Source organism: Salvelinus sp. IW2-2015, linkage group LG18 (assembly GCF_002910315.2).
Source record: "Salvelinus sp. IW2-2015 linkage group LG18, ASM291031v2, whole genome shotgun sequence".
Taxonomy (NCBI): Eukaryota; Metazoa; Chordata; class Actinopteri; order Salmoniformes; family Salmonidae; genus Salvelinus; species Salvelinus sp. IW2-2015.
The window spans coordinates 42947599-42969667 of record NC_036858.1 but is presented as its reverse complement, the minus strand read 5'-3'; the positions used below and the strand labels follow the sequence as shown (position 1 = coordinate 42969667).

The following is a 22069-nucleotide window of genomic DNA, read 5'->3' as shown; positions in this document are numbered from 1 at the left end:
CTGCATATGAACCCATCCCTTTAAAGAACAAAACTATCTTGTCATAAAACTGTTAAAAGCTGTGACGGACATAAGTATTTATTGTTTTTGTCAGTGTAAGTATAATTTGTTTTATACCATTTTTACGTTGGGTTTCTCAAGTGAAACAAAAGTGCTGCATATTGTGCTGATGATTCATGACACCAGTGTCCCCTCTGAGGGTCACCATAATTAGTGGGTGTTTTGTTGCATGCTCTATAGTCAGTCTCTGTTCCATTGTCCATGTCACTCAGTCCATGTGGTGTGTGGTTTATGTGGGATACCTTGTGTCATGTGCGTCCATGTGAGTATATCATCTCCCAACAGATTATCACTGCATCCTAGCGGAGCTGCAGTCCCCAGCCCAACTGCACTCTGACCCTTCCTTCACAGAGCTCTACTCTGAACCCCCTACCCTCACCATTGACCCCGAAGCTACCCCTGTCCAGCTCAACCCAGACCCTCCTATCTTCATCCCCACCAAGTCTGAGTCCTGGGCCGACCACATGGAGCCTAGTGTGCAGCCTGACTCCTCCACTAGGAGCCCTTCTAGACCCTATGAGCTGTCCCTGTACATTCCCACCCTTGACTTAGATCCCACCGCTGCCACCAACACAGGAATGGCTAAAGTTGACCAGGTGCTGATAGTGGAAGAAGAGAAAAAGGAAGTGGACATAATCCTCCAACAGATGTCATTCGCTTCCCCTGAACAGTGTGAAGTAGAAAAAGAGGTCAAAGAGCAAGTCTCCTTCTTATCATCTTTGTCCTCCCCATCATCACCTTGGCAAGCACAGCAGGACAGCAGACAGGCAGGGTCTGAGGAGGTCGTGAAGGGAGATGGTGAGGAAGTGGTGGAGGCAGGTGAGATGGCGGAAGAAGGGGATAAAGTGGTAGAAGAGGGGGGAAAGGAAAGAGAGAATGGGGCTGAGGTGGCGGAAGAGGGGGCTACGGTGTTGAAAGAGGGGGATAATAAGATGGTGTTGGAGGGGGGTAAGGAGCTAGAGAATGGGGCTGAGGCGTTGGGGGAGCAGGGAGTGTCTGGTTCCACTGAGGAAAAGGATGGAGATGAAAATGAGATGACAGAAGACAAGTTGAAGTCGCTGTTGGAGGATATTCATTTGGAGGAAGGCTCAGAGGAAGAGGAGGGTGAGGAGATGACGGAGGCCAAGGTTCAGGAGATTCTCAGTCAGGTGAAGCAGGCAGAAAAAGACATGTGTTCACTTCCAGGTTGGCACAGTGAGACATTCAGCGTCAACGTGGAGCCGCCCACACCCGGCCGCAGTGTGAGCTCAGACCTGCTAGACCGCCAGGAAAATAGGTACACAAAAAAAAAAATATTCCATCACTGCTATGGATTAAGGATAAATACACTTTCATGTAAATCTACAACTGGGATTCAATATCTTCACCTCAGTCTTTGTCTTTTTACATAATCTGCCTTCATCACAAACTATTTTATCAATAKATTTGATAACAACCCCATCCTATTCTCAATATTGAGCTTTATCTTAGTCAATGTTCTCTGAATTGTAATCCTTAACCATTAATCCGAGTTTCAATCTAAGTCTCAACCTTTTTCTTTCTCCCAATCTCTCCCCACAGCCAGGAGAACTCCAGTGACTCCGTCACCTCTTCCTCTAGAGGGGAGCCAGGGAGGTCCAGGCACAATGGCGATCACACGGAGCTACCACCTCATGACGGGTCACTTCCTGTATCGCAGGACTCAGCCAACAGAAGAGCTGGACATGGGACGGAAGAAGGCGTACTTGTGTCTGAGAAGAAAGTCCAGGTAATTGCAATGACTATGCAAGATAATGTACTGTAAATGTTTTTGTACAATGTGTGTCTACTACAGTGAATACGGCTCATCGGGTACATCACTGTTGTTTCTTTTTCACAGTGACATGAACTGGATGTCCATTCTTTTAAATCAACTGGTTGACTGTAAATTTAACTTGACCCTTATTTCCAGATGTGCCATTGTTCATTGTTGCTGATTTCAGAAGAACCTTGGGATTGTGTGACGCTAACAAATTCTCTCTCGCCTGCTTTTTTTGTGTTTTCTATATCTCCTTCTCACTGTCTGTAATGTTGCTTTAACTGCACTCTTCAGCAGCGTTTTAGTGAGTCTGGCACTGATGAGGAACAAACCGTCACCACCAGGGTGTTTCGGCGCCGGGTCATTCTTAAGGTACCCTGCTGAGACTGGGTGAAAGGTTTGGTTTAGGTTTGGCTATAGATGGTTAACCTAGTTTGCCTCTGGTGTGCAGTGGACTGGTGTGGCTTAACTGACAGCTATCAGTGGGGAGAAAAGGAAACTTCAGAAATGTTGTTTGAAGTGTGGTGTGTGTGTGTGTGTGTGTGTGTGTGTGTGTGTGTGTGTGTGTGTGTGTGTGTGTGTGTGTTGTGTGTGTGTGTGTGTGTGTGTGTGTGTGTGTGTGTGTAGTGTGTAGTGTGTCCTGGCCTGGTAACCTGCTTTCATGTTTTCAATCAAGGATAATTTTGTGTCTCACTGTTGCCTCTGTGATGCCATTTAAAGGGACATGCCACATTCATTTTGTTATCGTTTCAATCAACAACTCTTGGGGAATTCTAAAATATTCTGTCTCTAGAGGTTTGCTTGCAGTTTGATGGTGCTGTTGCTGCAGAGTGTGTTAGTGGTTTGCTGTTACACTGGCTGAAGTGAATTTGGACCAGTTCTGATTGTAGTCCTAACCATGAGCACTTACAGGGAGAACAGGCAAAGAATATTCCGGGTGAATCAGTGACAGAAGAACAGTTTACCGATGAAGACGGTAACATCATCACTAGAAAAGTAACTATCTGCCTCTGCCCTCGTCCTAAAAATACACCTCTGAATTATCATACCCACCTTCTCAAAGCATCCTCGAAACTCTCCTCCCAAAACATCCTAAACCCTATCCACTTGTGTTTGTGTGTGTAGCCCGGCCATACCCTCTCCATCTTGACCATGATCATTATCTCCTCCACTTTTCCCAGGTCATCAGAAAAGTTATCAGGCGGGTGTCCATGCCTGACGACCAGGGCGGGGACAGGGGGAGGTGGGACCGAGGAGACCTCTGGCCTTGCCCTTTCTCACTGGAGGAGGAGCTAGAGGTTGGCATGACAACAAAATAGGCCGCATAGAGGGTTGCCCCAAGGGGGTTCTGGGGTTCTGAGCTTGAACAGAAAACGGGTGGGGACCTTAACTCAGGATGCGGTCGTGGGATTCGACGTTCAAGTTCTGCCGCTAATGTTACCAGTGTGTGTGTGTCTGTGTCTGTTTGAGTGTCTGCCTGTCTGTGTGTGTATGTGTGTCTGTGTCTGTTTGAGTGTCTGCCTGTCTGTGTGTGTATGTGTATCTGTGTCTCTGTTTGAGTGTCTGCCTGTCTGTGTGTGTATGTGTATCTGTGTCTCTGTTTGAGTGTCTGCCTGTCTGTGTGTGTATGTGTGTCTGTGTCTGTTTGACTGTCTGCCTGTCTGTGTGTCTCTGTGTGCGTGCATGAGAGCTCAATGACTAGGATGCTGAATATGTTCCAGCTATTGTTTGTGGCCCACATTGAATTGGAAACTGATTGTTCTGTAATGAACCAGGTGCGCTCTGCCCTGACACATCTCGTTTGTTTGTGGTAATACAACTCCTCTGGGCTATAATTATTTCTCCGGGAATTTAAACACTCACTATGTCTTTAGAATGTTGTGTGATTTCACTTCACGGTATCTTGCTATCTGCGTATGTGTGTGATGCTAACATTTGCCTCTGTGGTCTGGTTTACTGCTTTCAGGTTGATGGTTTCAGGTTGCTAATATTAATTCATCTCACATGTTGCTTATCTCTGGTCTAGCTGCACTCGGGTTGCGGTTTTCAGGTTGCTGTGTTGGGTTACTGCTTGCCAGGATGCCTCTCAGGATGTGGGGTTTTGGAATTGGCCTCATCTCACTCGTATGTGTGTTCATTTGTGTGTTGCAGCAAGGAGATGGAGCTAAAAGCAGGAGGAAGGAGGAGAMGTTGGGAGAAAAGAAGCTTCACTCGTAGGGCTAGCTGTGCTCCACCAGGTACTTTACCAAATAGTGCTTTACCCCACCACTTCTCTCATAAACTCATTKATTTCTATCCCCTGTCACTGTTCAGTGGTGTGCTCAATATTTTCTGTTCCATTCCATATACATGTTTAAACCTGGTGCAGCTCTGCTCCATTTCACTATACTCTACTTGTTCTCTTCTGCAATGTTGTCCACGGTACTCTCCTGCCCTGATGATTCACGTATTTCATTGTACTCCAAACAGACCTTTATGTTTCAAACTGAAAGCCTGACTCTTGGCTGTTTTGATTCTGGTTACATCAGCTGTGTGGTTGGGTGACTAGTCACAAAGGGAAAATGGATAATGCTCAAAACACACCTCAGCATATATTGTCACACAGACACTCTCTGTCTAACGCTCTCTTTATCCACTAAATCCCCCCAAAGGCCAGCTCATAGACAGTACTATCGTGTGGGAATTGCATCAAAGAGAGATCGCTATCTGAGTGGTTACTGTTAATCCCTGAAAGGTGGTGTTAGCTATATGCATCGGTGAAATATTCAGTTTAAGCAAACCTGAATAAAAAAGAATAGTGGCACTCTCATGATCTCTGGCTCAGCTGGTGGTTTCCATGACAACCAGGGTGACCATGACAACCCGTGGCCCAACAGACTTCTTGATGCTCTCTAGCGTCATCAAGGGAATGACTGCTCCAGTAAATGGTAGCTAGCAAAATGGAACATAAAATTCAGATGCTATGATGTAGTGGTAATACATCTATCAAGTAATCCGAATTAGTAATAACTAAGGGACTCAACTCAACAGCTGCCTAAAATAATAATTTTTCTTGTTTTTCAGGTGTGCAGGAATTATTCTCATCGGTTTCCACGGCAGAAAGTTACAAACAACTAGAAAACTAAAGGAAAATAGGAAATTTCAGCCAATACTTCCAACGTGTGGTTTTCAAGCGTGAAGAACTTGACCCGTCTGATTTTAGCATGAGCATGAAAAACTCACTCCCTGTCAATTGAGGGATCTGGAAGGTTCTCACCATGGAATCTGAATTCTAATTGTACAGCTCTCACTTCCTGTGGTCTATGGACCAGAAGAATTATGCTTCCTGTTTGTGACTCGTAACGTGCCATTGGTGTCATGAGAGCTTTTGAGGAGCATTGTGGTGACACAGAAAAAGGACTCCATTACAGAAAAACTACAAGTGGTCGTGAGTAAAACCATTGGTGTCGTGAGAGCTTTTGAGGATCATTGTGGTGAGACCGAAAAAGGACTCCATTACAGAAAAACCACAGGTGCAACTGAACATACACTTCCCTGTGACCAAAGATGGCACAAAAGCTCAGTTCTAGTAGTAGGAGAAAGAAACTCAACAAAATGACACAAAAACAAGAGGATCACTTCTGATCCACCTCCAACACTCGCCTTATATTTTTTTCTTGGYCCCATAAATGTCAGGTTGTAAATTGCTGGGGGTTTTGTTTTCCTTTTTAAACCTGAAAATAACAATACTTTTTTCTGTATAGAAATTACAATCTGTACAATTCTAAAATTATGAGTTACAAGATGATAATGCAGAGGAGAGAACTTTACAAGTGCTTTCAACATGATTATCAAAATGGTTCCACTTTTTTGGAAGATTTGAGTGAACTTCACATGTTGTTGTATAATTAATTATTATAGCAGGTATAACATTTGTATAGGAAAAAAGCTGGTTTGATTTTAACAGAGGAAATTTCCAGAAAATCTTCTGCAAATTTCAGTGATTCCCAAAATGGGGATGTATCTAATTCTGCAAAAGCAGTCTTTCAGAGTACTCATATTTTCATGCATGCCTTTCACATTATTTTAAGTAAAATTTGTACAAGTTTGCAAACACTGTATTAAAATTAGAATTAAAACCCGTTATCTGTGTACAAATATAGCCCTAACATTTGTCACCAGTTTTATATTTGAAATGAGAAAAAAATAAAAACCATAAAAGTGTTTTTTTTGTCTCGGACGAGGAACAGTATGAAGAAAGTTTGTTCTACAGCTTCTTGAGGATTACTGTTTGTCTATGTACAACTGAAGGGCGGTTTCTGCAGGGTTTATCATAAATGCTACGAGAAAGGAGTAATCTGAATGTATATGCTAGAAGACTGGCTCGCTGTAAAATTATAAATGTATTGTGTGTATTGGCTATAAGYTGTAGAGGTCGCTGTACGCTGTAAGACTGTTAGTAATCATTTTAGCAGTGTGTCAATTGGTTTTATAAAGGCTGCTGTGGTTTTAAAGAAGAGGGTTTGGGGTTTTTGTGAAGTATTTCCTTAAGTTTAATCTACTCACATAGAGACACACAAGACATTCTTTGATTGTAACTCTTAATAGCATATGTATGACAAAAACACTGGATGGTCAAAACYATTATTTAAGCATAAAATAAATTGTGTTAAACTCTGAAATTGTGTGATCTTTTTAGGCTTGAGAATCTATGCAGTGTCTAACTAGCATTGTTTCGATAGCTCATTGGCGATTACTTTGCATTAGATCTTCTCTTTGTATTGGTTAGACTAGAGGCCCATGTAGTTCAAGTGTGGTGTTATTCTGGTGTGAAGGCTCAGACTTAGTGTGATGATGTTTATGCTGTGGACATGACAACCATGTATAGGACTTCATTTCTTTTGACAAGTGAAGCAATTTAGGGTATTGTATCATATATCCTATCTTACATGTCAATCAGGGGGTAGAGGGTAATTTGATATGGTTGAACTATCAATTTTGTCAATTTTGTTTCATATGTGTTTTCAACTGAGCAAATTTTTCGATGTACAATTCTTACTAACAGAGTGAAGCCATTGAAATGTAACTATTCTAGCACTTTGGTTATTCAAAGTCTTCTTTTAGAGGCTATAGAAGCAATGACGCCACCACAATGTTTCAAGCGTCTTAAAAATTTTAATTTAAAAACAAAATAAATAAAAAAGCATTGGTTTTGAAATATTTTGTTTCTGTTTTATCTTTGTGTTTGTGATGTCGAATCTCTTATGTTTGTAAGAAATTCCAATGGGTTGTGAAATGTTTAGGCAAAGGAATAAAAGAGGTTGGTAGATATACAGTGGGGCAAAAAAGTATTTAGTCAGCCACCAATTGTGCAAGTTCTCCCACTTAAAAAGATGAGAGAGGCCTGCAATTTTCATCATTGGTACACTCAAACCTATGCAGACAGCATGAGAAAAAAATCCAGAAAATCACATATGTAGGATTTTTATGAATTTATTTGCAAATTATGGTGGAAAATAAGTATTTGGTCAATAACAAAGTTTATATCAATACTTTGTTATATACCCTTTGTTGGCAATGACAGAGGTCAAACGTTTTCTGTAAGTCTTCACCAGGTTTTCACACACTGTTGCTGGTATTTTGGCGCATTCCTCCATGCAGATCTCTCTAGAGCAGTGATTTTGGGGCTGTTTGCTGGGCAACACGGACTTTCAACTCCCTTCAAAGATTTTCTATGGGGTTGAGATCTGGAGACTGGCTAGGCCACTCCAGGACCTTGAAATGCTTCTTACGAAGCCACTCCTTCGTTTGCCCGGGCGGTGTGTTTGGGATCATTGTCATGCTGAAAGACCCAGCCACGTTTCATCTTCAAGCCCTTGCTGAAGGAGGTTTCATCAAATCTCACATACATGGCCCCATTCATTCTTTCCTTTACCCGGATCAGTCGTCCTGGTCCCTTTGCAGAAAAACAGCCCCAAAGCATGATGTTTCCACCCCCATGCTTCACAGTGGGTATGGTGTTCTTTGGATGCAACTCAGCATTCTTTGTCCTCAAACACGACTAGTTGAGTTTTTACCAAAAAGTTATATATTTGGTTTCATCTGACCATATGACATTCTCCCATCTTCTTCTGGATCATCCAAATGCTCTCTAGCAAACTTCAAACGGGCCTGACATGTACTTGCTTAAGCAGGGGACACGTCTGGCACTGCAGGATTTGAGTCCCTGGCGGCGTAGTGTGTTACTGATGGTAGGCTTTTTACTCTTGGTCCCAGCTCTCTGCAGGTCATTCACTAGGTCCCCCGTGTGGTTCTGGATTTTTGCTCACCGTTCTTGTGATCATTTGACCCACGGGGTGAGATCTTGCGTGGAGCCCCAGATCGAGGGAGATATCAGTGGTCTTGTATGTCTTCCATTTCCTAATAATTGCTCCCACAGTTGATTTCTTCAAACCAAGCTGCTTACCTATTGCAGATGCGAGTCTTTCCAGCCTGGTGCAGGTCTACAATTTTGTTTCTGGTGTCCTTTGACAGCTCTTTGGTCTTGGCCATAGTGGAGTTTGGGTGTGACGTGTTGAGGTTGTGACAGGTGTCTTTTATACTGATAACAAGTTCAAACAGGTGCCATTATACAGGTAACGAGTGGAGGACAGAGGAGCCTCTTAAATACAGAAGTTACAGGTCTGTGAGAGCCAGAAATCTTGCTTGTTTGTAGGTGACCAAATACTTATTTTCCACCATAATTTGCAAATAAATTAATTAAAAATCCTACAATGTGATTTTCTGGATTTTTTTTTCTCATTTTGTCTGTCATAGTTGAAGTGTACCTATGATGAAAATTACAGGCCTCTCTCATCTTTTTAAGTGGGATAACTTGCACAATTGGTGGCTGACTAAATACTTTTTTGCCCCACTGTATGTAAAGTAATGTATGATTGAATAATTAGCCAGACAAAGAAGAGGTAGTAACAAAATAAAATTTTCAAGAAATGAAATATTCTATACAGTGTATTTCTAAGCACTTTCAATATAACATCACAGTAAGTGGCAGGTAGCCTAGTGGTTAGAGTGTTGGGCCAGTAACTGAAAGGTTGCTAGATCGAATCCCCGAGCTGACAAGGTAAAAATCTGTCATTGTACCCCTGAACAAGGCAGTTAACCCACTGTTCCTAGGCTGTCATTGTAAATAAGAATATGTTCTTAACTAACTTGCCTAGTAAAATAAAGGTTAAAAAACACATGCTTTTAGTACATTTATTATACTTTTGAATGAGTTAAATGCAAAAAATATATAAAAAATCAGTAGCTAAGCCAGAGATGAACACATATTTGACATAAACTGCCATACCTTGGCAAGGTGGGGTGTGTTCTCAGTCCTACAGTCTTTTCAGATCTACAAAACTGTCACGAGAATTATGTTCTCAGTGTTCATAACCCAATTCAATTTAACTACTCAGTCTGCAACCCAGAATCTGTAAGATACTGGTTGAATGAAACAGACGGAGGCCCAGCTACGATAGTCAGAAAGTTTATTTACGAGAGCGCTAGTTCGTTGTACAAAACCATTCATTTTATATGTATGTGCTCCTTACGCACATACTTTTGCACACAAACAGAATTCATACGCACATACATTTGCACACAAACAGTAGGTATCCTACGCACATACTGTATCAATACCCAGCCGACAAAAATTAGGGAGTGTGAGAAGCACTCCCTGTACTCCCTCAAATCTCTCAGTGGCCCCTAGCCAAGGTCGGCACCGAATCTTGCTCAGACAGTCTGTGTTTAAGATACTATAGAGACATATTGTACAGATATATTGTTTTACCCTAATTCTGACTAAAATACATACATCATTTATTATAATTTTACTGACTAAGACTACACACATTATTATTAATAATTTGATGATTCTAATGTATTTCATTGATGATTCTAATCAATTACATACAATTATATAGTTTCGGGGTGGAATATTCTAATCATTCATTTAAACATATAAATTCCATCAACAATCCACCCTTAATGACTAAATAATACACCCTGATACATCAATTGTAWACAAGGATAATCCAAACCAATACATGTATGTACATTCGATATTCATCAATGACTGTTATAGGCCTATATCCAATCATAACGCTTCCTGTTAGGATTTTTATTACAATCTTCATAAAAAAACTGTCTAAACATTAAAAACAGTCTCATCCAACATTGTCTCCTCGTAGTTAAAAGAAATTAAGCCATCTCCTAGGCCTGGAGGCCTGTATTCGTCATCCCACTGGCCGGAGCTCGGAATCGGTATGTACCTCACCATCTGTTGCGTCATTGACCTCTCCAGAGTCCTGGTGATCAAACCTCTCATACACGGAATCAAACAACATCCACACAGAATCAAAACACTCATACAGGTGAAAGTTGCCCACAACACAGTGATGATTACATTTTTCCATTTCCCAAACATACTGTCAAACCAATTTGTTAGAGAATTATCCACCCCAGAGTTCTCRGCTAATTTGTGCGCTAATGTGGTTAAACCAGCCAGGGCCTTGGTCACTAATCCGTCTGGAGCTGTGTTATCGGGGATGAAAGTACAACCTTCAGATCCGAATATCACACACACCCCACCCTTTTCAGCCWGTAACATATCCAATGCTATTCTATTCTGCTATACCATCAAACTAGTTGCAGCTGTTTGTTCTGCTAACCCTTTTATCGCCTCTCTAGTATAGTTGATGAAACGCTGTTGGTTATAGTAGATATAATTTATCCAATCTACATTTTTATTGAGAGTTGACCACCAGAAGATGCTTGATTCCAATCCAGCCCATATCTGATTCCTAGCTTTGAACTCATCAGGCACCCCCCTTGGAACCCCAATGCTATCAATGTAAACTCTATTGTTAAAAGATCCTGACGGAGCACTCCTTCTTTCTCTTCTACCTGGCCCTAGGTCTTTGTGTTGGATAAGGGTGAAGGGTATGCCTAACTGCACTAGTGCACAAATACCGGTCCAATTTGTAGGCAGGTTAGGCCACAGCTTCTTACCTCCACACAACCACCAGACATCCGCTCTAGGTCTTTTTATCTTACTAAAGTCCTCGGAACTCAACCCCCCCAGTCATGTCCCTCATTGTCTTGTCGGTTGTAACATTCTCTGTCCTATTGCATGTTCTTACTTCCCCTACGTCCCATCCGTGTGTGATGTATCGAGCCATACAATAATAATTTCCTCCTGTAACTGTGAAAGGGGAAAGTCTGGATGTAATGGGCACATGGGGATACAGATAATGCAGATCAATGCAACTGCCATTGTCTGGCTTCCCTGKCTTCATGAACAGCTTTACCACACAGGCCATTCCCCTGGGTGAATCAATTCCATCAAGTGGAAAGGGGATGGTTGTCAACTGAGGTTTGGCTGTGGCGCAAGCATAACATTCTTCTTTAGCTACTGATCTGGCGGTATACTGAATCCATTCCAACCACAGGTTGGAATCCCCATAACCAGTTTCCACCTCAATCACTTCCTTAAGATCTTTCGTCTGAACTATCCGCACCGGTCCTTGGCTCTGGACGACTCGTCGGTCAGTATSTGTTTTGTCAGGGGCTCTGCTTGTATTCTGGCAGGCTGTAGAACTATCACCCGCCCTAACCTCTTCTACCCGGAATGATACTATGGTGTCAACCGAAACCTGATCAAAACCCACATACCATAACCCGAGATCCTCTTTTTTTACGTTATTAATGGTAATTCGTACCTTTATGCAATACTTCCCTCGCTCCGGATTACAGTCAAAAACCCTCACCTTCACTATACTCCATCTTCTTCCATACTGGGTATGTGGATTTATATAGCCCTCTCTCTCGGCGTGAGCTATGACCTATTTCCATGCACTACACGGGGACTTGCACAGATATCTTCCATAATGGCTCATAGTCCTAGACTGCCAAGGGGTCAGAGACCCCATTTGGTCTACATATAACTCAACTGAGACATCCTTCCCTAGCTCAACTTTCACTTCCTGTTTATCCAGATTAAGTGACCTTTTGCACTTTGTCAACACAAAATCCTCATCTTCTACACTATGGGTCTGGTTACCAACTTCTGCCTTCTCAGGTGGGTCATGGTGTATTATGAATATGGCTCCCACAATCAGGCAGCTCAGACCGATCAGCGCTCCTGTAAAGCCCCACCCTTTCCCGGATAACATATCATCAGCTAGAGGCCAGCCCATACTTTCACTTCTATGAACGCACACAGGGAGGATAGGGCGGTTTAAGGAATCTTCGTTAGAGAGGTGACCCCCGACCCTTATTGGTATTCGGTTCTTCTCCTAACTCTGTGATTGTTCGCCAGTGTCAGTGTGTCTTACCCTCTTGCAATGTGTGACATGAACCTAGGTAGCTCTTTCAGCTATTCTCACCGCGAAGGCTGTCACCAGGAGTACTTGGTATGGCCCCTCCCACCATGGCTGCTTCCAGTCCTTTTTCTTTAGTGATTGGACCCAGACCCAGTCTCCTGGTTGGATTGAGTGAATCACCTTCTCCTGTAATTCACCTGTTGGACACAAATCTTGGACATACGGGTTTGGTTAACAAACAGTCCTCTCATGTGTTCTGCTAGTATATCTTCAACTTCTATATCTACCTATTCTGGTTCCTAACTCTGGCCTTCTATTTGTTCTACCTGATTAGCTAAACTGTCATCCATTATTTAAAGAAATAGATCCTAGTAAACCAACTCTAAGGATAATATCTTGACCTAATATTTTAGCTACCATAATCGTGTCCGCCAAGTAAGTTGGGAACGCTTCTACCCATTTGCTATATTTATCTATTATTTTAATTAGTTCGTTATCAACCTGCTCTACCATCCTTATGCTACAAAGTGTTGTCTAATTGTTGTCTAATTACCTGTACGAATTGTTGTCTAATTACCAACCATCCCTCCGGTTGATACATGGCTCTGCCCATGTATTAAAATTGCTGCATATCTAAACAATGGCAGGTAAGATTAGTAAATTATCCTTATGTCTGACATTATCTTGTAGGATCACCCCTTTCAATTTCCACATGTCCAATTCTCCCTGGTGCGTTRGTTCATGGCTATCCTGTAACAATTCTCTGTCAAGTGTCTTATCTTCTTTKAGATTTATCTGTGCTGCTTTGTATGGTTTTACATGCCTATGTGCTTGTCTGTGTAAATAGTCACCTTTCTCGCCTTTCTTATTTCGCAGGCACTAGTCAATGCTACTATTTCGGCCTGTTGTGCCGAATAATTTCTAGGCAATGGTTCAGTGTCTAACACCTTAGTTCCTGAAACCAACTAAGCTTTCATTCCCCTTTTGTCTCCACTCATTAACTGTTATCTACCCATTCTGTGTCACTTCTATCTTCTCTCCATCCTGGCTTATTATGAGATTATGAGATTCTAACCGTCGTAATGCTCCAGGTCTCCGCATTCTCACTCCAGTCTCTCCCTCTATCTGGCTCACTTCCTGCCCCACCCCCTCCTCTCCCCCCCTCCCCCCTCCCTCCTTCGCCTCCATACTCCCAAACCATCAAGGTCACCTTAGGCCTCCTCATAGGCGCGGGAAGTCTCTCCGTCGCGTTCTTTTCTTTACTATCTGTCTGTCGCTCCTTCCACAACCCTCAGTATCAAATATAGGTTGTTGACAAGACAGAGGCGGATGCAAGATGCAAGCAACGATGGTTTAATGAATACAGTTTACAGCAGCAACAGGACAGAAGACTGTACTCAGACGGAATCCGAACCAGGGACTAGGGCGCATTTCCGATGATAGGTGCTGAGAAATCCAGGGAGTGTGTCCGGAAGGGTAGGAAGGAGCACAGCAGATAATCCACACAAGAGCGGCAGAGAATGAGCACGACACACGACACAACCTCAGGGAAGTAACAACGATCTGACAACAAGAAACACTGGTTACAGAAACATATAAAGGAAGATAAGTGATTCCAGCTGGCGCAGACAATCAGGCCGAGATTGGGAACCACGCCCACACAAAACGACGAGAGAGAGAGAGAGAGAGAAGAGAGAGAGAGAGAGAGAAAAAGAAAAGAAGAGAGGGAGCAGTGGATTCATTGAACCGTGACAATACCCCCCCCTAGGAACGGCCTCTTGGCGTTCCAGGCGAATTTCAGCCTGTCGATTGAAATCTCATCGATAAGGCGATGATTCCAGAATGTCCCTGGACAGCGTACCCCAAACTTCTCTTCCGCCGACCCTAACCCTGCCCAGTCCACCAGTACTGGAATCCGCTCCCCTCCTTCTAGAGTCCAAATACCATTGACAGAAAAGGTGGCGATTCCCCATCACAACAAGTCGTGGCGCGGGAACCGGGACCGGCGGGTGTAAGATGGCGTGCCCTGGAAACAACAGGTTTTGTTTCTTAACACATGAAAGGTAGTATGAATTCTCCTGATACGCCGGAGGAAGCTTGAGCCGGACCGCCACCGGAACTAATGATCCTGTGACTTTGAACGGCCGATATAAATTGGGGGCAAGCTTGTTCGAAACGATCGGAGTGGAATGTTCTAGTAGAAAGCCACACTCTTGGGCCAACGGACGGTATACGGAGGCTTCGAACCGTTGGCATCCCTTAGCCTTGGCTGCGCGCCCCACCCGGAGAGAGCAGTCTCACGGGGCTCTGCTCCATGCGTAGACGCACCTCTGGATGAAGCTGAGCGGAGGGAAGCAGTGACCTCGGACTCCTTATGGGAAAAGAATTTGGTGGGGTACCTAAAACTACACTCAAACGGAGAGAGACCCGTGGCTGCCACTGGCAACATTGTGAGCTACTCAAACCATAGAGAGTTGTTGGATTCCAGGAAGAGGGATCTTAGAACCAAACATCGCAAACACTCTCTCCAAATCTTGGTTGGCCCTCTCCGTGCTTGACCGATGCTCTGGGATGAAACCCTGAAGACAGCACTGAACACTCGCTCCCAGTAACCTACAAAACTCTTGCAAAACTCTGGACACAAAATTGGGGCCCCCTGTCCAGAAACTACCGTCCATCGGCCAGGCCATGTACAGCGGAAAGACGTGATCCACGACAGCTTACGCTTGGCTCCTTGCGCAAGATGTAATTTAGGCAAGGGAATAAAATGAGCGCCTCGTCGAGAACCGGTCCACCACGGTCAAAAAACAACCGTCTTGCCCTGGAGCGGGGGAGGCGGTAACAAAAATCTAGCGCGACTGTGGGACCAGGGTCTCGAAGGGACCGACAGCGGTTGGAGTAACCCAATCTGGGGGTCGATAGAAGTCTTCCCAGTGGCCAAAAAACCGAGCAAGCCAAGACAAAACTGTGAATGTCACGAGCCATCAGTGCCACCCAAAAGCGTTGCTAACCAAAAAGCTAGTGCGGCTGACTCCTGGATGACACGCTACGTTGGAGCAATGCCCCCACCGAATAACATCGGACCGACACCCCTCCGGCACAAACAACCGATTAGGCGGGGCAACCGGACGGAGGCGTTATCCCTTCTAAGGTCGTTTTGACCCTCGATTCAACCTCCCATGTGAGTGTGGAAACCACTAGGGGTCCCGGGATAGGCATGCACTCGGGAGTGGATGGGCGTTCGGAATGGTCAGAAAAGCGAGAAAGGGAATCGGGTTTGACATTCTTTGCAACCCGGCGATACAAGAGAGAGAAGTCCAAAACGTCCGAAAAAGATGCCCACCGCGCCTGCCTGGAGCTTGAGTCGCTTGCGGTTTGATATATTCCAAATTTTTTGTGATCGGTCCAAACTATAAAAAGGTACCCCCGCAACCTCTAACCAATGGCGCCCACTCCTCCAGTGCTAACTTCACTGCCAACAACATCTCTGTTGCCAATGTCGTAGTCTGCGTTCCGCAGGTTGATAACCGATGGGAAAGGAACGCGCAAGGTGCATCTGTGTCGTCAGAAGAGGAACGTTGGGAAAGTACCGCACCTACCCCCACTCTGAAGCGTCCACCTCCACCACGAACTGACGCGAGGGATCGGGAGCTATTGAGGATGCGGGGCCGAAACAAGCGGCTCTTGAGTTTGGCGAATGCAGCCTCCGGCTCTATCGGACCACCTGAACGTCACTCTGGGGAGGTTAAGGCGGTAAGAGAAGCGACTATCTGGCTAAAGTTGCGAACGAAACGCCGGCTAGAAATTGGCGAATCCCATGAAACCTCTGTAGGGCCTTACGGGAATCTGGCTTGGCCAATCCACCACAGCCTTAACCTTGTCAGGATCCATGCGAATACCTTCAGTCGAGACGATTAACCTAGGAATGAACGGATTGTGCATGAAAAATGCATTTCTCCGCCTTGCACAAAAAGTCCATTTCTCCAACAACCTCCTGAACACTCGTCTGACGTGTGAACGACTCGCCTTTCTCTGGAGAGAAGAAGAAAAAATCAGTATGTCATCCAGGTAAACAATATGAACTGATCAATCATATCTCTCAGCACGTCATTGACGAGTGCCTGAAAACCGCTGGGACATTGGATAGCCCAAAAGGCATGACCAAATATTCGAAGTGCCCTCTGGGGGTGTTAAACGCGGTCTTCCATTCGTCCCCCCCCCTTATGCGAACCCAAATGATATGCATTACGTAAATTCAACTTAGTGAACGACGGATGCTCCCTGTAACCTTTCAAAGGCTGAGGACAATCAACGTAATGGATAGTATTCTTCACTGTGATGTTATTCAACCCACGGTAATCAATGCAAGGACGCAGAGATCCGTCCTTCTTCCCCACAAAGAAGAACCCCGCCCCCCGCTGGAGAAGAGGAAGGACGAATGAATCCAGATGCCAGAGAACAGAGATGTATCTCTCCATAGCCTCCCTCTCAGGAACAGAGAGTGAATATAACTTGCCTTTAGGCGGAGACTCACCTGGCAATAATTCTATTGCACAGTCATAGGGACGATGCGGAGGAAGAGAAGCAGCACGGGACTTACTGACACACCTCCTTCAGGTCGAGGTATTCAACGGGCACGTTAGACAAATCCACTGCCTCTCTAGAAAACAGAATCAGACACGATGAACAAGCAGACACTAAACAGGACTCAAGCACACTTGTTACTCACATGGATATAGAGTTATGACCCCAGTCAACTCGTGGGTTTGTTGGGTGAGCCAAGGGTGGCCGAGAACTAATGGTGCAAGGGGTGAGTCATGAGTAGAAATGATAGTGTCTCAGTGTGATTGCCAGAAGTGATGAGTGTGATAGGTTCAGTGGTGTGAGAAATGTTGGGAGTTCTTGACCATTGAGAGCGTTGACAGTATATCTTGTGCGTAGTGAGGTGATAGGAATCTGAGTTGTGAGCGAGCTTGAAGTCAGAAATTACCCTCTGCTCCTGAGTCCAGTAAGGCTTGGGTGTCGTGCGTGTGGGTGGCCCATCTTAGTCTTACCGGGAGAAGAGTAGATGATGAGGTCTTCTCGTGGTGCACCACCCGATAGTAGCCTCATACTTACTACCGGCCTGATCTTTTACCGGGCAGGAGTGGATAAAGTGGCCCGCTCTACCACAGTAGAGACAGAGTCCTTGGATCTCCGCCTCTCCCTCTCTTCCCGGAGAGCGAGCTCTCCCCAGCAGCATGGGTTCGTGAGCGGAGGCTGAACTGGCCGTGTTCCCGCCGCTGCATGCCAGCCCTCCGTGTCGTTATACGGTCTGTGAGGCATGCTCGGCGGCCAATACGACTCAGACGAGCGTCGACCCTCAAGGCTAGTTCCACTAGTCCATTTAAACTCCTGGAAGTCCAGAACATAAATCTCTCTTCTGGATCCCGTCCTCCAGCCCATGCAGGAACATGTCCCACTGCGCCTCCGTTCCACTGACACTCTGCGGCCAGAGTGCGGAATTGGATGGAGTATTCCGATACTGAACGGTCTCTTTGGCGAAGGTCAGCGAGTAGTCTGGCCGCCTCCCTACCCGCCACGGCCCGATCGAAGACCCTTCTCATCTCCTCGGAGAGTGTCTGAAAGAGGTGCAGCATGGTCCTGGTTCGCCACACCGCCGTTCCCCAAAGAGCCGCTTTGCCTGTAGCAGTGTGAGTACGAATGCTACCTTAGACTGTTCACGGTTGAAGGTCCGTGGCTGCAACGAGAAATGCATGGAACATCTCGTAAGAAAAGCTCTGCAATAGTCAGGATCACCTGAATAACCCTCTGGGTGTCGGTAGCCGTGGCTCTAGCTGGGAATCCGGCTCTGGCGGGGCGGGTTGAACTGCGGTGTAGTGGCGCAGCGAGACCCCTCAGATGTTTAGTATTGTTTGTTGGGTCAGCTGGATACCTGCGTCGCAAGGGCTTGTACTGCCCGACCTGTGCTGAGATGTTCTCCTCTTGTTGATCCATTCTCGTGATACTGCGGGAAATGAATTCGGTCAGACTCGTTGAACTCGCTGCATCCATGGTCTGGTCAGATCGTTCTGGGACAATACAGAGGCGGATGCAAGATGCAAGCAACGATGGTTTAATGAATACAGTTTACAGCAGCAACAGACAGACAGACTGTACTCAGACGGAATCCACCCAGGGACTAGGGCGCATCTTCCGATGATAGCGTGCTGAGAAATCCAGGGGAGTGGTGTCCGGAAGGGTAGGAAGGAGCACAGCAATAATCCACACAAGAGCGGCGAGAGAATGAGCACGGACACACGACACAACCTCAGGGAAGTAACAACGATCTGACAACAAGAAACACTGGTTACAGAACATATAAAGGGAAGATAAGTGATTCCAGCTGGCGCAGACAATCAGGCCGAGATTGGGAACCACGCCCACACAAACACGGGAGAGAGAGAGAGAGAGAGAGAGAGAGAGAGAGAGAGAAAAAGAGAAAGAGAAAGAGAGAGGGAGGCAGTGGATTCATGAACCGTGACATAGGTTGTTTCCAAATATTGACTAAGTGTCTCACTGTCTCCCTGTCTGAACTCATGGATTTTAGAAAAAACATGTCATGTCTATGGTAGTAATCTGTCCTGTTGGCTTAGAATATGTCCTGAATATTTAAGATAAGTCTGCCATCAGTCCAAGGCTATTTCTGTCTGCCATTTCGTTCTTCTCCTTGGTTCAAATTACAAATATGTCAAAGAACTATAAACTCTATCATAAAAATCAATTAGCTTAAAATCAGTATCACAAATTACCTTAAATTCATTATCCAAATGGCCCTCCCACGAGGCTGATCAGACCACAAAGGAAAGCCATGGTAGAGGTCAAAAGTCATACCACCCTTTCCCAGTAGTGTTTCTTACTATATTAGACAAATTAAAGAAAAACCATCAAACATTTTCTACATGTTATATCCCAGGTTCCCAGAATATTCCCTTTATCTAAAGAATTCACGTGTTTAATTAAAACTCGGAAAATAAAACGTATAATATTCCATATGTGTGTGTACCCCTTTAAGATATCGTGTCTAAAGGAAAAATGGAAATCTCCTCAAACCCAAAGGTTAAAAACAAACACAACATTTCCAGACCTTTTCAATTTAGTAGAAATATGCCTCTATCTCACTCGCTCCCTTCAAGATTACAGCCCCCAGAAAACATTTCCAAAGAAAGACAATGAAGCACTCCTTTTCCCTGAAAAACCACTTGGTCCGCATTCATTATACTACCCCGATTCAGAAACCCAAACGGTGACTACAAACAAAACCTAATAATACTGATAATTCCTTTGTACTCCCTCGAATCATTAGTTTTAATTTCCTCAATGGTTATATGTACTTAATTGAGCATGCGCTACCCTTGGATACAATGCTGTACTTTAAATCTATGAAATACCCCTACTTTAACATACTACTTGCCTAGTTTGGCCCAAGCTTGCTTTGCAACATTAAAACCCATTCACTCTGTCTGCAAACAGTCTCTCAAAGTGCTTGATAGGAATACCCAGCCATTAGACACACACAACTGTGATTAATGTGCACTGTCCCTGTAAAATAGAATTAACTCAACCTGCAATCCACTTCACTTGTTCCACGTAATGGAAACAGATTATAATGTTAGAATACATTAACTTTCTGTTCCAATTCACTGGTGTTACCTAAACAATCAAACCAAGAATCAATAACCAGAAACTATCACAAAACTTTTATCCGACATCAGTCAATCCATAAGAATAAAAACACATTTCGATGGGCACAACTCTATCGCAATTATCTCTCCGCATATTATTTAGAATTCATTAGATTTAGGTAACTGTCTCTTCTATGATTCAGTAATTTAAATACGACTCCATTCTCAATACGTTATTCCAGCAGATCATTTAGGCAAGACAACGTAATACATCGAAGTCGCCTCGCTATTATTTAGAATGAATTAGTCTCTCAATTTAACCTAAACAAGCTATTAAAACGTTCAGTTTATATCTTAAACAAACACTAACAACCATATATTTCCAGGCAAAACATATCAATAGTTGTATTAGTGAGATACGAACCCGAGTCTTCCGCGTTGTAGGCAAGAGTTCTACCCCTGAACCACCAACACTATTGAAAAGCAGGAGACGCAGATAACCCTATTATTATAATTGTCTGTAGTCGTAAACTCCAGCACGTACTACTGAGACAATTCCCAGAAAATATCCCTAATTTAAAGGTCCAAGCGTTTCCCCAGCGAGGATTCTCCTTACTCTCTCTCTCTCGTTGTCTCTGCCTCTCACTTTTTCCCTGTATGTCCCCTTATCTTCTCTTTTCCTTTCCTCTCTTGACTCTTGTCCACTTTTCTTGACTTTCTCCCTTCCTTTTTAAAATCTTTCCTTCAATTTCCCCAAGAGTAGCAATACATATTCGACTCCTGTCTGTCCGCTCTCTCTCTCGGTCTACAGCCCACTGTAAAACTACCGCTGCCCCCTGTCCTGGGGRCCCGTCTCCTTTTACAGCCACCCAATCCTTTTTCTGTCTCATCTTCTTCTATGTGTATGTGTTTTTTACCTTCTATGTGTGTGTTCTTTCTACCGTTATCCAATTACTATAGTTATGTTCTACAGTATATTCTCACAATCTATGTGTCTCACAATTGATGTATATGGCACTACTCCCTATGTGTGTGCTCACCTTCTATGCTCACAATCTATGTGTATTTTGCTATCTCGATGTGTGTTTCTCCTTTCTGGAATCCTTATCTATAGAGGTGCATTATTGGACATTAAATCTTACCCGTACAACTATAAGCTATTTCCCAGGGGTCGTAAAGTCCCAGTTAACAACCTATTTTCTGTTGTGTCAAAGGACTTTTAAAGTTAATATCTCGTATCTTACTCCGCTATATTAGGCTTCCCTTCTTTCTAGAATCTATTTCAGTATTGTCTTTTGAATTGGTTGGGTTATCCTGTTCGCATAGAATTACCGTCTAATTCACAAAGACAAAGCCCAGTTTATATCCTCGCTGTATATCAACCAGTTTCATGAGGACTTTATTTAGGTATGTCTTTTGAATTTGATCTATGGCTAATTTACTACATGTTAATTAACCATTTAAGTTATCCTATTTGTACAAAATCCCCGTCCTATCTCACAACACCTATTTAAATCCCGGCTTTAACAAACCCTGCATGCCGTCACAAAGTCGGCCAGATCTATTAAGCTATCTTTATTTATGGTAGCGCACCTTACCTCAGGTCATTTCGGACCTGCACAATTAGTTAACTATCGACGTACACAAAGTAACGCTTGGTGAATCCGTTTAGAATGATTAAGCTTCTATTGTTGCTAAATTCTAAATATTTTAGAACATCAAATCAAAGATATCTTAAATCCTTCCCCCCCAATTTCGTGAATAAAGATTACTGACCTTCGTCTTGAAGACTGGGAAAAGCAATGTGGGTTAGATTCCGTCACCGTCTCTGCCGACCTTAGATATATACCGGCCTGTTATAGAACCCCAATGTCAAGGGACAGGTCTTTAATTTACGGGTCAATGACCCGCCCGTGCACGGTTTTCGGCGTGGTACCTTCGGATGGCAGGGACAGGTATTGGAATCCGGCTCTCGAAGGACCAAATTGTCACGAGAATTATGTTCTCAGTGTTCATAACTCAATTCAATTTAACTACTCAGTCTGCAACCCAGAATCTGTAAGATACTGGTTGAATGAAACAGACGGAGGCCCAGCTACGATAGTCAGAAAGTTTATTTACGAGAGCGTTCGTTGTACAAAACCATTCATTTTATACTGGCTCCTTACGCACATACTTTTGCACACAAACAGAATCCATATGCACATACATTTTCACACAAACAG

At 44.0% G+C, this 22069-nt stretch overlaps 1 protein-coding gene across 33 annotated transcripts in view; it reads left to right on the top strand.

The window, feature by feature from the left end:
* The window catches only part of LOC111977620 (ankyrin-3), a 150528-nt gene extending 143494 nt beyond the window's left edge, over positions 1-7034 (top strand). For 24 of the 33 annotated variants that reach the window (XM_070448521.1, XM_070448517.1, XM_070448512.1 and 21 more), the window contains 7 exons: positions 346-1336; positions 1621-1807; positions 2135-2209; positions 2750-2833; positions 3019-3135; positions 3989-4074; positions 4901-7034. In XM_070448521.1, the coding sequence (XP_070304622.1) occupies positions 346-1336; positions 1621-1807; positions 2135-2209; positions 2750-2833; positions 3019-3135; positions 3989-4054 (1520 nt within the window). In that variant the 3' untranslated portion in view covers positions 4055-4074; positions 4901-7034. The remainder of the gene's footprint in view (positions 1-345; positions 1337-1620; positions 1808-2134; positions 2210-2749; positions 2834-3018; positions 3136-3988; positions 4075-4900) is intronic. The other 9 variants (XM_070448531.1, XM_070448530.1, XM_070448537.1 and 6 more) reach the window with 5 other exon arrangements.
* The last annotated feature ends 15035 nt before the right edge of the window (positions 7035-22069 follow it).